Below are 15,742 nucleotides of genomic sequence, written 5' to 3'. Positions count from 1 at the left end.
TCAGGGTGACGAATTTCTGGGTTGTTGTCTTTGCCATTCGGAGTTTATATGCTAGCCAAGACACAGTCCCGCATGACAAATTGCTTTGAACACTCGGAAATGTTAGTCAAGACACAACCCGCAATGCTTTTGGGCAGAAAATTTAAATTAGTAATTTAATGAATAAAATACGATTTATTAAAGCTTAGAAAATGCTTAAAAATAATATGAAAACTTAAGCACTAACGTTTTCCATTCGATTCGTAAGACCTCTCAACTAAAATTAAGCACAGCTTAAACTATGTTTGAAACCGTTAATAAAGAACTAAAGAATGCTTTCTTAAATTGGCTTTAAATGGGTTTGGGTTCAATGCCAGCATCTGAACACCTTATTACACAGCCTCCAGACCACAGTATGTTTAGTTTAGGAAAGGAAATGATCATTATCGGGGCTGTGTAATTTGGTTTCCTCATCTTCAAGTTCCCATTGGTTCTGTTTCGCTTGCATAATCAGATCCTGAAAGGAGCCGTACTCCAAGTTCTGACGTGACTTGGCAGTGAGGTCAACATCTCCTTCGTCATCATACAGATTATCGTAGGCGTAATCACTGTTGACGTCAGAGTCCATTGGCGGCAGCGCTGGAACCTCTGCATCGTCATATTCACTTTCATCGCCTTGTGGATAGTCAAAGGACTGAAGATTGTTCTTCTCATAGAACATTTTCAGCAAATCATCCACTCGCTCCGATGACATGTCAGAGACCATCTTGACAGCAATCTTGCGACGTGTGCGCTTCAAAGGCTTCAAGGGCCGTCTGTCGGCCAGCTCAAAGTTGAAGGATGTCTTCAGCATGCCCTTGGAGCCTTTCAGTTGATTAACCAGTGCGCGGAAAAGCAGCTTAAATTGATCTCTGGACTGTTTGGCTTGAGGTTTCTTTGTAGTTACAGTCAAATATTTTGGATTTTCCTGAATAAAACGATTCAACAGCTCCTTTGTGCCTTGCTGATCCTTTTGCGAGCGCAACAATTCAACTAAAAAATGCAAAACATTTATTAGATCATGCCAATAAATGTAGAAGGGCTGAGCTTAGACATACCTTTTTCCTGGGTTAAACCAAGCGTATTTTGGAAGCCAACCCATTCATCGTTGTGCTGAGCATTATCCTGGGCTCTGTTTGTGAGAGACTTGTCGCTGTTTCTAATATAAAATCCAGAACAGTTGTGCTGACTGCTGAGGAGCAGAAAGAGCACGACGCGTAGAACGTTTGCAATCATGTTGATAGATTGGAAAGACTTGTTGTATCCTGCGTTGTTGGAAGCGAAGTGACGAGCACAACAAGCAGCCAGGTCCTTTTATACGGCCAGAGCAGCGAGCGCGCGTCTATGTTAATTAACATAACCGCAATGCGCTGCATATCGCGGAGTCTGTAGACAAAGGTTACCTTTCACACCATTTAGCGACGCGCAGGGCCAAAGGCGCCCTCAGCTCAATACTTTGGACCACGCCAAAGTGTATTTGTATGTGTGTGTGAGTGTGTCATGTGCGCAATTGAGCGTTGCTAGCATTGTTTTTCTTGGGAACACTTAGCGCAAGCAGTGGCAATTAAAAGGCAACCGAACGAACTTCCAAATTATCGCTTATGCACTTGAGTCAGACAGGTAGGCACAGTCGGCGACGATTATGCTTGGAATCAAAATGCAATTGAGTGGTGAGTGGTGAGTGGTCAGCGCGGTGAGCAGAGTGTGCGCCGTTGACATTCATGAATGTACGGCATGAGCGGAGGCAGCTTCAGGTAGCTGCTCGCCTTTTAAATGTGAAAGGAAGTGCATATAAATCCTAGCGCCAGCCATAAAAGGATCAACTGCGCCGCGCGCACTCTGAGTCGTCGTGGACTATCTGTCGACAAATGTGTCGCTAATTATGCACGAATGTGGATTTTATTGATGCAATATAAATAATGCAAATGCGATTTGTGCCACAGCGCGACAAGCAGAGGCAATGCATAATTGCCAGTCCAGGCGCCCAAATAATAGCACAGCTGTGCTCTCGAATTTGTATGCTTGGAGTTGGTTAGCATCAAAGTACATTAATATACTTGAGCGATGTATAAACAAAACTAACATAGCTGAGCGTCTATAGACGCCAATGCGCGGCTGATTGTCAGGCGATCTTTATTGCGGCGCTAAGGCTTAAGCCCAGCAGCCGACTGGCTTCCATAGACAAACACACAAACACACACACACATACAGATATATAACCAATTTGTAAGCGCCGTTGGCCTGACTTATCAGTCAAACATCACTTGCCTGTTTGACGACCAGTCTTGGTTTACTTAGTGCTTAAATGCGTCGCGACTGCCAGGAAAAGCGCAGACCTCGATCAAAATGGTTAATGCAAATGGATTATGCGCTGAGAGCAATGTAATCCTTTGTTTACTCTATTATTTAAGCAAATAAGGTCTTAGCCAACTTAATGGACAAGTCTGCGCGATAAAAGATATGAAATATTAGAAATATGAAATTCTAGATTTTAATTGTAGTACAACGATGGATCTGCATTAGTTGAAATATGAGTTTATGTTTATAAACATGGCTAAGTCATGCTTAAATAATGATTTCTAGCTGGTGCTTAAGAGGTCAACTTGTGCGCATGTCCAGAGAGCAGGATGCTGTTATGCAGGGTTACCAAGGCACACAGAATTAAATACAAAACAAATGCTTATAAATATAAAATGAAATTTGTTGAACAACAATAGTTTAAACACAATTTAAATATAGAAATTATTTTTATAATACATATATTCTACTTGTGGCTTGTTTGTGCATTTGGCTCGCTCTCTCTCTCTCTCTCTCTATTTATCTCTCTCTCGCTGTTGTCTCAGTCTACGGTATAAATGTTTGGCTGCTGCCTGGTTTGGGCAACATAAGGAGTAAAAACAATGTCGCCACGTGGATGCAAATTATTTGACGACTATCGGTGGTCCAGAGCTTCCTGCGAGCGCACAACAATACTCGTTCGCAAGTTAGTCTGTTGCTGTTACTCGTCTGCGTGACACATGTGGCACGCAAGACTGTTGCAGCAACTTTGTCGATTAACAATTGATTATTAAACACGGTCGCTGGCATTGTGCATTATATAAAGACAAAGTATGGCAATTTCAACAAATTCCTGTTAACCTGTGCCGCGCGTTTGCCCCCAAAACTTGTGGCCAACAAATTATTTATGCTCTGAGATGTGAGCAGACACCAGGACCCTTGCATATGTATATACCATACACTCGGTTTGTTTTATTGCGGGCTCGTGTTGATGCCATTATCACGGATATGCTTGTGTGTGCATGTGAGAGTGTGTGTGTGTGTGTATATGTGAAAATGTTATTATAAGTACATATGGTGCTGCTGACAAATTTATGCAATTTAAATAAAAACACAATCATGATTCTACAATGTGATACGTTTATGAATGCTTAAAATATTTGGCGACTGGTAAATATATATTTTTGAACTCACATAACAAAACAAAATTGTTGCATGTTTTTCGTATTTTAATGCAAAGTAAATTTGTAATCCACAAACTTTTTTTGGAATTTCTTTTGCCATTGTCTATTTTGCTTGGAACTTAACGAGCCAATCGATACTTTCATATTTACTTGCTCAAAATTCGCAGCACGTATAAGAGCTTAATTTTTCGAATCTGTCTTTATTGCCTTGACGTTGTCCATATTCTTGACGACGACGTGCACCCACACAGCAGTTGCTTAAAGTGGCGCAGAAAGTTTTAATATTTAACAATACATTTTTTTTATTCGTTTAAAACAATATGTTACATGAAGTTGTGTGATGAATATTTTCATAGAGCGGTATTTGACATAAGCAACATGCAGCGTAAATAAATAAAACCTTAAACTGTAAGCTGGTATCAAAATCAAGTCTTTCTTAATGTTTAATAATAATAATATAAAGCTCTTTGTGGCAGTGTAAAAATCAAGCTATGCACTGCACAGTTGTTACAATTTCTCTCCACTGAGGTTTACGATATTGTAGTAATTGTGATCCGGGAAGCGTTCCAATTCTATATAGTCCATTTCGGTGTGCAACAGTTTGTCGAGCATTTTAATAATTTCAGCAAATGTGGGACGCTCGTTGGGGTCATGTGACCAACAGTAGTACATAATGTTGTAAAGCTCACGACGGCAATGCTCGGGCTTCTCCAAACGGTAGCCATCTCTTACTTTGCGCATAACATCGGCAGCTGATATGCCTGGATATGGCGTTGAGCCCAAGGTAACAATTTCCCACATAAGTATACCAAAGCTCCAGGTGTCCGACTTAACCGAAAATAGATTATCATATAGTGACTCAGTTGCCATCCATCTGTAATACACACGTCAGATAATTATTTATGCATAATATAAATGTTGATGTTTACCTTATAGGCAGCTTGCCCTCGCTTTTACGCTCGTATATCTTTGAAGTAATAATATCTCTAGCGAAGCCAAAGTCAGCCACTTTGCAGGTGTGATCCTCGGTTATTAAAATATTACGCGCTGCCAAATCGCGATGTATAATCTGCAAGCAAAGCAATTTTACCAAGCTATAAATTAGGCATATTTTTGAGAACTTACACCACGTGACGTTAAATAGTCCATGCCCTTAGCTACTTGATACATAAACGAAGTTAAGTCGCCTGACGTCAATACATTTGACTTGCCATGCGTATTGCCGTAATGTCTGCTCAAAGAAAATGCTGAAGTTACTTAGTTAATTAAATTAGCTGGCTGGTTTACCTTTCTGCTCTGGAGTTCCTTAGGTATGTTTGCAGCTTACCGCGATTCACAAACTCCAGTATCACAAATGTGGGATCCTTGTCGGTGCAGCAGCCCAAAAATCTAACCACATTGACATGCGGCTCTAGAGACTTCATTACCTGCAAAATATAACAAATTAGTTATGTTTGGAAATTGTACAAAACTTAATTGCTCTCAGTGGATTTGAGTTAGTAATGGAAAAAAGCATATAAATCTATCGTTGGCTAATCAAACACACACACACGCATACACATACACACGCACACACCTTTGCACAACTTGAGCGTGTAATTGTTGGTCAGTTTGGTTTGCTGGCACAGCCAGGGCAAAGTTTTCAAATAAATTTAGCTGGGCCGGGCAAGAGAGAAAAGTTTGGCAAAAATTCGCATACAAGAAGTTTGAATACACATTGGCGAAATTATTTGCATTTAATGGGTATTCATGGGAAATAAATTTAAATTTATTGATTAGAATACTTGGCATAAATTCATTCGCTGAGTTGTTTGCACACACAGCCTTTGGGCCACATTAATCAATTATCGTTGATTAAAGTGGCAAACAGACTGGGCTGAAAAATTTCGCAACTTTTGTCGCAAGTTCTGACAAACTATTTTTTCCAACTTTCAACTTGATTGTGTATGTGTGTGTGCGAACTTTGCGTAAATAATGCACATTTCTAGTGGGCGTGGGGCCACAGGAGAGGGCTCAGCATGCGGGCTGACACCTACACAATGAGCAGCACCAACACCAGCAGCAGCAGCAGAAGACAGTCAGGAGCTACGACTGGTGGGAACCGCAAACCACAAAGTTAAGGTCGTGTCGCGTCGGGTTGAGTCGAGTCAAGGACCATTAATAATTTTTCATTGTTGTAAAATTAAAGTGCAATTATTCTCCGTTGCGAGTAAATCCGCAACACATGATATACTGCCACATCCTGGCGGTGGATGGCAACGTCGACGCAGAGCTTCGCTCGCTTGGCTGCTAGTGCGTAAGCGTTCCTGACGTTTGCAGCCAGGCATTGCCATTGTGAATGAAGGAATAAATGCGCTTTTAATGATGAAGGACGCTAGCTAAACGGCAACTCAACACTTCCTAAGGTGAGAGACACAACATTAGCCAAGCTCTATTGCCGAGTCAAGCTCAAGTTCGTGCTCTCCCGGTAATTCGCGAAGGCAGCAACCACTGCGCAAGCCCCACGGAGAGTAGCCAAAGATTTGGCCCAAAATGATGACTGCCAGCAGCATTGAACATTCAGTTTGTGCCACAGCAGCAACAGCAACGCGTGTGTTCGTTCGCTTCCGTTTTTGTGTGTCATAAATAAATTCCTAGAATTGGCGACAATTTTGCTTAGCACCCTGTTGCACGACATAGTTTAACTAGCCTTGAATAAAATGCAGTGTGCAATGTGAAATTTAATGTATTAAGTGTTGAAAATCATAAAGAGAAATGCATCTGGTAAGTTGAATGGCAACCACAATTAAGTTTATTGATTCGCCATAAAAATGAAAACGTAAATAAAAACACATCTCTTGCTCTTTTATAATTTCACAATTGTACTGTGTCATGTGCACAAATAACAGAAAAAAACAAAAAAAAAACAACACCGTCGAGTGGGCTGAGTGGGCACAAGGGCATAAATTTATAATTTTGTCGCAGTGTCTTTTGGGCTACATTGACAAATTATTATAAATTGTAGAATTTTTTGTTCGTTACGTGCTCTTTAATGAATATTTATGCGCTCGACTTATGGAAGTCAAATCAATGTTTTGTATGTTGAACTTTGAACCCCACTGGGAGCAAACAGTTAAGCTTTAAATGCGCATTTAAAATGCCAAGCATTGAATTCACACTTTTAGTAGAGCAGCTGTGTCATGTGGCAAATGACGAGGGAGTCCCGGAGCGGGCACGGGCACGGTCTGGGGGTAGCGTTGAGTGCGTGTTAAAGTCTACAAGTCGCAGGCAACTGGAAAAGGCATTCTTTCGAAACTTTTCAGCATCGTTAATTTTCAATTTACGAAACTTTTTCACATCTAACCAAAAACTCAAATGGCGGGCGCCAGCCGAGCAGCTACCAGGTCCTTAGTAGCCCAGTTAGTGTAAGTCAGCTCGGCCGGGCCAGGCCAAGGGCACGGGAACGGGAAACGGCATCAGATTGCTCTTGCTGTGGCTCTGGCTCTGGCTCTGTCTCTGTCTCTGCAGCGTTTAAAGAAATAAAAGCAAGTGCACGTTGGAAAAGCTCTGAGCGTATAATTTCCTCTAATTTTTGTTCTTGCATGCTATTTATTTTTCATTTGACTTTTCAAGCGAAAACACTCAGTGCGACAGTAGCCCGAGCCTGAGCCTCTGAGCACGAGCTACAAATTATTGAAATAATCTCAACATTAAATATTTATACACTTTTGCAGCAAGTTTGGTATATAACTTACCTCCAGCTCGGAGAGTAAATCCTTTTTCTCAGCCTCGGTTGCGCTTTCTTTTAGCGTTTTCACTGCCACGGTTGTGATATGGCCCGAGTCTGAAATTATTTAAAATGTATAATTAACAACGTTGTGCATTAAGAATAAAGCAGCGAAACAATGTCAAAAGGATATGAAATTGAATTCGCTGTGCTGCCATTAAATGAAATTGGGTCTGCTATGATGAGTGAAAGCTCAATGGAAATGTATTGCAAAGACAGAGTCAGAGCCAGAGTCAGAGACAAAGGCACATAACATAACGAGCAGACAGACTTAATATCCTTTAGCAGTGAGTGCGCACCGCAGCAACATCTCAACGTCCTGCCGCTACAACTGTCCGCTTCATTAACCACATTCGCTGCACAAGCGACAAAGTGGCATTGCAACATCAGCACAGGCAGCAGCAACAGCAACAGCAGCAGCAGCTTGAGTGAGTGCGAGGACGAGATGGGTTTCGTGCCGAACAGGATATTGCCTGGCGAGCAGTTAAAGTTTCTGTTTGTAAATTTGAATTGCTTCCTTCTGACTAAATTAAATTGATTCCATGCCAAAGCGCAGAGAGCCAACAATAGCAAACTCGTAGTAGCGACAGTTTGTTAGCTTACCATCCAACTCGGTGGCCTCGCAGCGCCAAACTTGCCCAAAGGCTCCCTCGCCCAATATGTTGAAAAACTTCAAGCGATGCCTGGGGAACTCCCAACGATCGCTTTTGTTCTCGCCAGCAGCGCCAGCACGGTGGCCAGTGGCTGCCACCACAGCACCAGCCCCAGGTATAGCTCCGCCACCGCCAGCAGCAGCTCCATCGCCATTGACACCCACAGCAGCGTAAGCATCAACGCCATTTGCAGCACTTGTTGATAGCTGTGAAGTTGACTGTGTGTGTTCCAGTTTGTGCGGTTGGGTTTTGTGGTTGTTCGATGGGTGTGGGTTGGTTCGTTGGTGGCGATTCAATAGTTGTGTGTAAATTGACAACAGTGCGAGCGTCAGTCACAGGCGCCATTGTGTGGCAGGATAAACGGAACATAAAAAAAGAAAAGCATTTGTTTGTTAATGTTTTAATCAATTTAAAACGAGTGCAGTAAATGCAGTAAAATAGACAGTTAAATTGACTACAGGCAAAAATAAGTGTACAGCATGCCAAACATATGTTTGCTCTGCTTACAGTTTACAAATGCACACAGCCCCTCCCCCAGGCGGAGTCTGTGTTAATGCAGTACCCGCAGGACCTTGTGGCAGCAGATTGACATGCATGGGCATAACGACAATGTCATAGCTTAACAGCTTTCCCACTCCTCTCTGACTGCGATGTCTCGAGCCACTTTGAGCTGTCAATTCGCAGTCTTGTTATGTTAAGACAATGGCTGACAGGGACAGAGTAACAGCGTAGAGCGGCAGAATTTGCAAAAAGGATATTATATATACAAATCAGTAGTTGAGTGGCTTGTCCAATCCAATCAAGCTCATAACAGCTGCACTGTCGCACTTTCGAGTTTGATCGACATGGCGTTATGCATATTTTACAGCCTTTAGCATAACTTAAGCTTAATTCGTACCATTATATTCAGCTGCTGATCCCGTTCCCAGGGCACATAGCGATTGCTAAATGCTACTGGTCCATTCCATTGTTGCATCACCATTGAATTGCGACTATCGTCGCTTAGATGACTCGGGTGCGATTGCTTGGCCAGTTCCTCCTTCTCCTTGGACTTCTTGAGGGTCTTGCTAATCGCGCACAAGCGTCTGCGGCACAGATAGCCCAGCACGGCAGCCACGACGGCAAACATGCAGCAAACGCCAATAACAATTGGCATGGCCGACGCCTTGAAGCTGAACAACGTAATTGTGTTCAATTTGCCGCCGTCCGGCACTTCAGCGGCGTTGCTATTCGTTGAGCTGCTGCTATTCGAAATCGGCGTTAGCTTGGTGCGACTACGTGGCGTAGTGGAGCTTATTGTCTCTTGGGACGCACTTGTCGCTTGGTTGGTTGCCTGCGCTTCATTAGCGTCCGTCACTGTCTTATCAATTAGGCCCGCTTCTCCAGCGGCGCTTGTTGGCAGCGTTGGATAATAATTAGCATAGGCAGGTAGGCCATAGCTGCCCACGTTATTAGCCGGAAAGCCAGGCGGCAAACTGATGCTGGGCCGGCGATGTGGCAAGCCGTTTCTAATGGACTGCACGCCGGGCAGTTGATCGAAGGCGGGCAGAAATTGTGATATATTCTGCACTACGTTTGATATCGAAGGCGGTGACCGCGAGCCAAAGCCATTGAAGCCGTTGCTCTCGCGACGTCCCAATATGTTTATAAACACCTCATTCTTGGCTGTATAGCGTCCATCGCTGACGGTTATATAGATCAAAAAGTTCTCGCCAGCCTGCCAAAAACAAATGTGCATTATAAAATGAAATTACATATTTTATTTACTGTTTACTTACGCGTCCTGCCAGGCTCTCGTTGAGATAAACGACACCCGTGTCCGCATCAATGCGAAAGGGCAGCTTGGGTGGCTTGTGTTCCGAGCCCGTGGGGTTAAGAAAACGCGGCTCAATGCCAAACACCAAATCATCTCCATCGGCATCTTCAGCACGCACGCGTTCAATTATTTGTCCCACTTGCTCTGCTTCCGATATGCGCCAATTTCGCTCTCGCACATATAAAATGGGTGGTGCATTTTGATCCTGTGCAGCAGCTACAAGTATTTTAAAATAAGAATTGTAATTGATGAGCAAACTAAATAGACATTAAAGAACAAAAAACAATTTTTTGTGATTAGTGATTAGTTTATAACTTAGCAATTGGCTCAAACAAAAAACTTATTTACTTACAGCTTTCTGTTCAAAACATTTGTTGCAGAAATTTAAAAGAAAAGTAATGCAGTTATGTTTATAAAATTTTCATGTAAGCTGCTAAAACTAAGCAAAGGTTGCATTTTGAATAGCTAAGGACACGTCATTCAAATATATATGTTATAGTCAAATTAGGTCAATAGATTCGATTCTAAGAAAACAAATTGGAATTGAGCTGGCAACCCCCTCACTGCTTGTTGAATCGCCAACAGTCGGTGCAAGAATGACCTGTTAGTGGCCTCGCCCGCTGCCTTATATAGCTGATAACAGCCTCCCACCTATGTAAATTTCTAATCAGCCCACTCCTTGCTAGTGAGAGCATCGCTGCTCGTCTGTTTCGTTCGCGCTCGATCAATCAGCGCTGTGAGTAAACGAGGGCAGTAAATGAGTAAACGAGTTCAGCTAAACGAGAACATCGCGGTTTAATAGCTGAGCGAGTGGGTGGGTGGATGGGAGGTGAGTTTTGACATGACGTGAGAGCTGGACTGCCTTGAAGCTTACTAAATGAACACGTCATTAAATACAATTGTAGTCAAATTTATTTATTTATAAATTTTATTTATCAGCCAGTTTTTAATAAAAATTGTCTAAGCTGCCAATAAACTTGCAAATTTTATGCTCAATATATGAAAATAGTTATTTTTGCACTTAATATTGCTTTATAATTTATTTAGTTTGACTATATATCGCTAAACTTAAACCTTTTGATTGTGGGTCGATGCTAGAAATTGCTCTTGAATTTTCTGTTCAGCACTTTTGACACATTTGCCCTAACGACAGTTTGGCTTAAATACAGTTTGGCAGAGTGATTTGAGCGACTCCAAATTCAAAACATTTGCACAGCATCCTTTGAGTGTCAGGCTGCCAGATTATCATAATGATGCTGGCTTTACATATGGCAAGCGCCATTTTAACATCCAGTCGTTTATATCAATCGTAAAAAAAACAATAAAATAAAACAGAGGAAGCGATTTCGCTAGCACACACATACAAGTATGTATATTTGCCTGTGTATGTGTAGAAATTGATTGAATGGTAATAATGGCACAACAACTGCTGGCAATGTGAAATGTGAGCAAAAGGGCAGTAGAGCAAACGAACTGGCATTTGGGTAGATGCTACGATTACATCGTAATCAAGAGTCAGAACAGAACAGAACAGTGCTGTGCTTTAGTTGAAGCGCTTTAAATTTATAAAAAAATGTTTAAATAATAGAATCTAAAGCGAGTGCACTTGCGTTCACTGCTTTTGTTTCAACATAAATAAATTATTGATGTGCTGGGGGCATTCAAAGACAAAGGCAAATGCAAAGGCAACGGTAAAGGCAAAGGCAGACGATTATCATTCGCACAACACTTTCAATTTCAATTTCACAGTCACTTTCACATTCACATTCTTTCAATCCGTTCCGTCGTTGTGCGAGGGCCGGACTCGAAAACCCAATCAGACACGCAGACTAACAAATGACCCGCTGCTTGCAGCAGGCAAATGCCGTTTGGCATCCACACACACACACACACACAGAAAGAGGCAGAAACAAAATAAAAAATAATATAAAAAATGGCTGACAAAATGATTAAGTAAGAGAATAATGCATTTAGCAAAGTTTCTCAGCTTTGCTTTTGGCCATTCACAAGATTTATATAAATTTATGTATATACATTTACTCTTGTATAAGTTACATATGTATGTGTGTGTAAGCTTCAATTTGAGATTCAGTGTTGACTTTTTGTGTTAAGTAAACGTTGCACTCACTGAATTTTGCAACCTGTTGACCCGGCAATGCTGCCATTTATGCTCCAGGAGCAGGAGCTGCCACGCCAATTGCATAAAAATTCACTTGAGCAGTTGCTGGCAGTGCGTCGTAGTCGTAGTCGCAGTTGTTTGCCTGAATATCCGTGGATTTAGTTGGCAGAGAACGTGCTGCCACTTTTTATACCATACGCAGACGAAAAACCCTTACGTGTAAAATGGATATAGGAGTCGACTTGTAAACCGGTTGTAAGTCTGCTTGTTGTTGCTCTTCGCTGTTGCATGACCTTCAGTTACTCTGAACACAACACACACACACATACACACAGACGAGCATTGTTCAGTTCTCTGTATTCGCAACTCTTCGCGTAAAGTGTATTTAAACTTAACAGAGAGCTTGCCGCTCCATGTCCGGGTACACATGCATGTATATAGTACTTGTGCTGGTATTAAAGTAAACCAGTTTGCTTTGCTCATACGCCGTGTGTGCCAGCCAGCAGCTCTTGGCTTTGGGGCACATCACACGTTCATAAATCAAGTTCATTCAAATGATTTTTGCACAGAGAAGAAAAGCGCGAGCAGCAGTTTTCGAATTGAAATGTTCTCGCTATTCAAATGGAATCTACGTATGCAAATGCCAAACATTCTGCCACCTTTAAAGCCTGGCTTAGCCAACCGAACTCCTGCCGTATTACATCATACTATATGCATGGAATACATCTATTTAAGCTATAGCTACAAGTTCAACTACATTAATTATACGTCGGGCTTTGTTGCCTGGCACTGGGCACTAAACTTTTGCAGCTTTTCTTTTTCATTACGCGCGGTTATGTTGGAATTGTTATAAAAACATTTGCTTAACTTTGCTGCTCCGCCTCTCAACAGGGCGTGAGTCGCCGTTTGTTGCAATCCACAAATATACTCGTAAATTAATCCGCAGAGAACAAAAGCCCGTTGCCACATTGCTGTTGTTGTTGCTGCTGCTGCTGCTGCAATGGTTAGAGAGTACTTTCAGCCAGATATTATGGATTTGGCACTAGACTTGGCTTGGCTGCTGGTTTCTCTGCCAATTTGGCATTCATAGAGCAACGACAAGAGTACATGCTTGGAATTTCTTTGCTACTATTTGTTGTTTGCATTGTAGAGCGCACACAATAAACACAAACATTGAAAGGATATTTGTTCATAATGGCTTTGTGCATAAATACTTGTGTCGTTGCTTAAGCTATGAAATTATAATTGCAGAGCTTGTTCATTGGTTTATCTGATGCAATGACACGTTTTAATGCTCAAGTGGCGATTAACACACTTGAGTGCACTTCTCATCAAAGCAGAGCAAGGTCGTGTGCTCGAGTTCAAAGGGCTAGGATTGGATATCTATATATTGTGCAGTCTTTGAGTCATAGATACGCTAAAGTGCCATTGACCGCAGTCAATTAATTGCATTTTGCCTTCATTCGCGAGTTTAAAGCACTGCTAGAGTCAAAAGCTTCAGCCTGCGTTGGTGTCTGTTGTCATTTGGCCATTTTAATAATATAATTATTGCTAAATATTCACGGTCAAGGTAAACAAAACGACAATTATTGATTTTATTGTCTAGCTCAAGCAATTTCTTCTGGTGTGGGCTGTAGCTGTTTTCTTTGTTGGTTTGCTACGCCTCCACAACAATGTGGCAAGTGTTACATATTCAGCTAAAAGTGAGAGCAATAACTTTTTGCAATGCCCGCAATTGACCCGCATTTGCTCAGCTAATGAACTACTTAAACTTTAGACAAATAGCTTATATAGTTTTGTAATAAGCTTACCTTCTTGTGTGCAAATTAAATGTGTTGCAATGCTGACCAACAAAATGCTGAAGAGAATGCCAGGTCCAGAGCAACGACGCTGGTAGCTCCCAACGGGATAATCCATTGTGCAATCAACCGCCAAAGCGGTAAACCTGACAGTAAAATGAAGGACACAGAGACGTGCTGATGAAATTTTAATTAAAATTTTCCACAAGTATGTAGCGAATGTATGTGTGTGTGTGTGTGTGTTGTTGCAACTTAAAAACAAATAAAAACAAAATATGGAAAATTGCGCGCTACGTGCTAGGAATAGCCTCATGTGAAACTCTGGCATTAAAGAGCGAGGGAAAATCCCCAAAAATTTAATATGAGTCATCACGCTTGTTCAAAAATCGACTTCAAAACAAGAAAGCGCTAGTAAAGGGTCCACTAGGCAGTTGCCGCTGTTACACGAGCCAAAGCGGATACGAAATAGACAAAAACAATGTGCGTAGACTGCAAAAAGCCTTCAACCCAAAAGTCACAGAGCTTAGTTTAAAAACACACACACAGCAGCAGCAGCAGCAACAACAAAATCGAGTTGGGCGCAGATCTGCGTTAGTCGCAGACAAAAACTACATCACACTTGGCTGAGACCGAAGGTAAGCGGTAAGCGCGATTTCTCTTTTGCACATATACGGGGTGCATGGCGCAATAACTGTGCATACGCATGCATTAAAAATCACACACACACACACATACAATGCGTATACGCTATAAAGTGGTTGTTGTTATTAGAGAGAGGCAAGTAAAAGTCAAGCCTAAGCTACGTCAATTATGAATTTTTCACTCATTATTTGATAATAAAATTTAAAATTATAGTTCTGTTATTTTTTCGCTCCGCTCACGTTTGCGTTCACTCTCTTTAGCTCTGCATGCTCAAACATGTCTGTGTGTGTATATATGTTTACGTGTATTTGTGAGGGAATTTCATAATTTTTTGTTCCAGCAACATTTCATCTATATTTATATTAGTTGTATTTTTTCAGCACTTGCTTTTGCTGCTGTTGTTTAAACATTTATGCGCGTTTGCTTATAATAACAGCTTTAATAATAAACGTTGCACACACACCTACACAAAAACACACACGTACGTATTTATACTTGTGTTTTATTTAAATTTTTTCCACAACGCACTTCATCACTTTGACGTTTTAATAAGCTTGTGCTTTTTCTACATGTGCGTAGCTGGCATATTAATAAACTAATTTAACTTTTCTTGCTTGTTATTGCATTTTTTTAGCTTTGACATTACTTTTTTAATGCGTTCACCTTCTCACAAAAACATACACACTTCAATTAAATGAAATTAAATAGTAAACTGGTATCCGTAAAAACTTTCTCAATATGCATTAACAAAAAGGTATGCGCGCGTACCCTGCGATTGACAACTCGTTGCTTAGACTACTAACTCACGCTTGGGCTAAGGCTTAGTCTCTCTGCTGCTCACTGGCTTTGTGGCTCGCTCTCTCTCACTCTCGCGATCAGTGGCGCTGAACAAAAAACTTGTTTTGCTGCATAAAAACAACAAACTTGATAAAGCTCTTAAGTACCACATGTTCTCTCTTTTGTGGAACCTAAGTGCATGCGTTGTGGATATCATTTAGTCCGTTATTAATTGAATTCTGTTGCTTGGTGCATTCAAAAAGCAATTACGTACATATTTCTTATTGCTGGGTTATTTACATATTAATATGTATTAATTGCTGGCATGTGTGTATTGAATTAACTATTGAGCGTTTGATTAAAAGTGCTGTTATTGCTTAGTGAGCATAGCTGGGCATTGCCACACGGTATTGGTTGATGTAGCTAGTGACAGGCCGTTGCCAACGAAACTGCCAAAACAAATCGTTGACACATCGACGGCGATTTGCCGCACACACACACATGTGTAGCTGCAGTGGGGGCATAATCCAGTGCATACATGCACTATACGTTGTAGAAAATTTCTACATTCAGCTGAAACGAGAAAATAAATCAATTTATGTTACAACGAATATGAAATACGCTTGCCAGCAATTTATAATTTTATTATAAGCGAGCAAATAAAACAAACAGCAGCACACAGCTTGCAACT

At 41.3% G+C, this 15,742-nt stretch overlaps 2 protein-coding genes across 4 annotated transcripts; both read right to left on the bottom strand.

The window, feature by feature from the left end:
- Positions 1–403: 403 nt before the first annotated feature.
- On the bottom strand, positions 404–1,254 carry LOC108601466. The gene is made up of 2 exons (XM_017989364.1): positions 1,077–1,254; positions 404–1,011 (listed from the first exon to the last, which is right to left on the bottom strand). The coding sequence occupies exons 1-2, from the start codon at positions 1,252–1,254 to the stop codon at positions 404–406; spliced, it is 786 nt and encodes a 261-aa protein (XP_017844853.1).
- A 2,326-nt stretch (positions 1,255–3,580) lies between these two features.
- On the bottom strand, positions 3,581–15,057 carry LOC108604506 (tyrosine kinase receptor Cad96Ca). Of its 3 annotated transcripts, none has more exons than XM_017994005.1 (10): positions 14,921–15,057; positions 13,645–13,778; positions 9,677–9,930; positions 8,797–9,615; positions 7,849–8,116; positions 7,214–7,302; positions 4,767–4,906; positions 4,605–4,710; positions 4,409–4,548; positions 3,987–4,353 (listed from the first exon to the last, which is right to left on the bottom strand). In XM_017994005.1, the coding sequence occupies exons 2-10, from the start codon at positions 13,748–13,750 to the stop codon at positions 3,987–3,989; spliced, it is 2,289 nt and encodes a 762-aa protein (XP_017849494.1). In that variant the 5' UTR covers positions 13,751–13,778; positions 14,921–15,057. The 3 variants fall into 3 exon arrangements, with proteins under 3 accessions (XP_017849497.1, XP_017849494.1, XP_017849495.1); XM_017994006.1 differs by having other exon boundaries at positions 14,938–15,057; XM_017994008.1 differs by lacking the exon at positions 14,921–15,057 and having other exon boundaries at positions 3,581–4,353.
- Positions 15,058–15,742: the final 685 nt, after the last annotated feature.

The sequence above is a fragment of the Drosophila busckii genome, chromosome 3R (assembly GCF_011750605.1).
Source record: "Drosophila busckii strain San Diego stock center, stock number 13000-0081.31 chromosome 3R, ASM1175060v1, whole genome shotgun sequence".
NCBI lineage: Eukaryota > Metazoa > Arthropoda > Insecta > Diptera > Drosophilidae > Drosophila > Drosophila busckii.
The sequence above is the reverse complement of the archived record's forward strand: the minus strand, read 5'-3'. Positions and strand labels throughout refer to the sequence as shown.

Bases quoted from the DNA above. Each gene is read 5' to 3' on its own strand.
- LOC108601466 (XM_017989364.1), bottom strand. From the start codon at position 1,254: ATGATTGCAAACGTTCTACGCGTCGTGCTCTTTCTGCTCCTCAGCAGT. The intron at 1,012-1,076 runs GTATGTCTAAGC...TGCATTTTTTAG, and splicing joins TGGTTTAACCCAGGAAAAAG to TTGAATTGTTGCGCTCGCAA.
- LOC108604506 (XM_017994005.1), bottom strand. From the start codon at position 13,750: ATGGATTATCCCGTTGGGAGCTACCAGCGTCGTTGCTCTGGACCTGGC. The intron at 9,616-9,676 runs GTAAGTAAACAG...TGTTTTTGGCAG, and splicing joins ACGAGAGCCTGGCAGGACGC to GCTGGCGAGAACTTTTTGAT. The intron at 7,303-7,848 runs GTAAGCTAACAA...AAATAATTTCAG, and splicing joins CGAGGCCACCGAGTTGGATG to ACTCGGGCCATATCACAACC.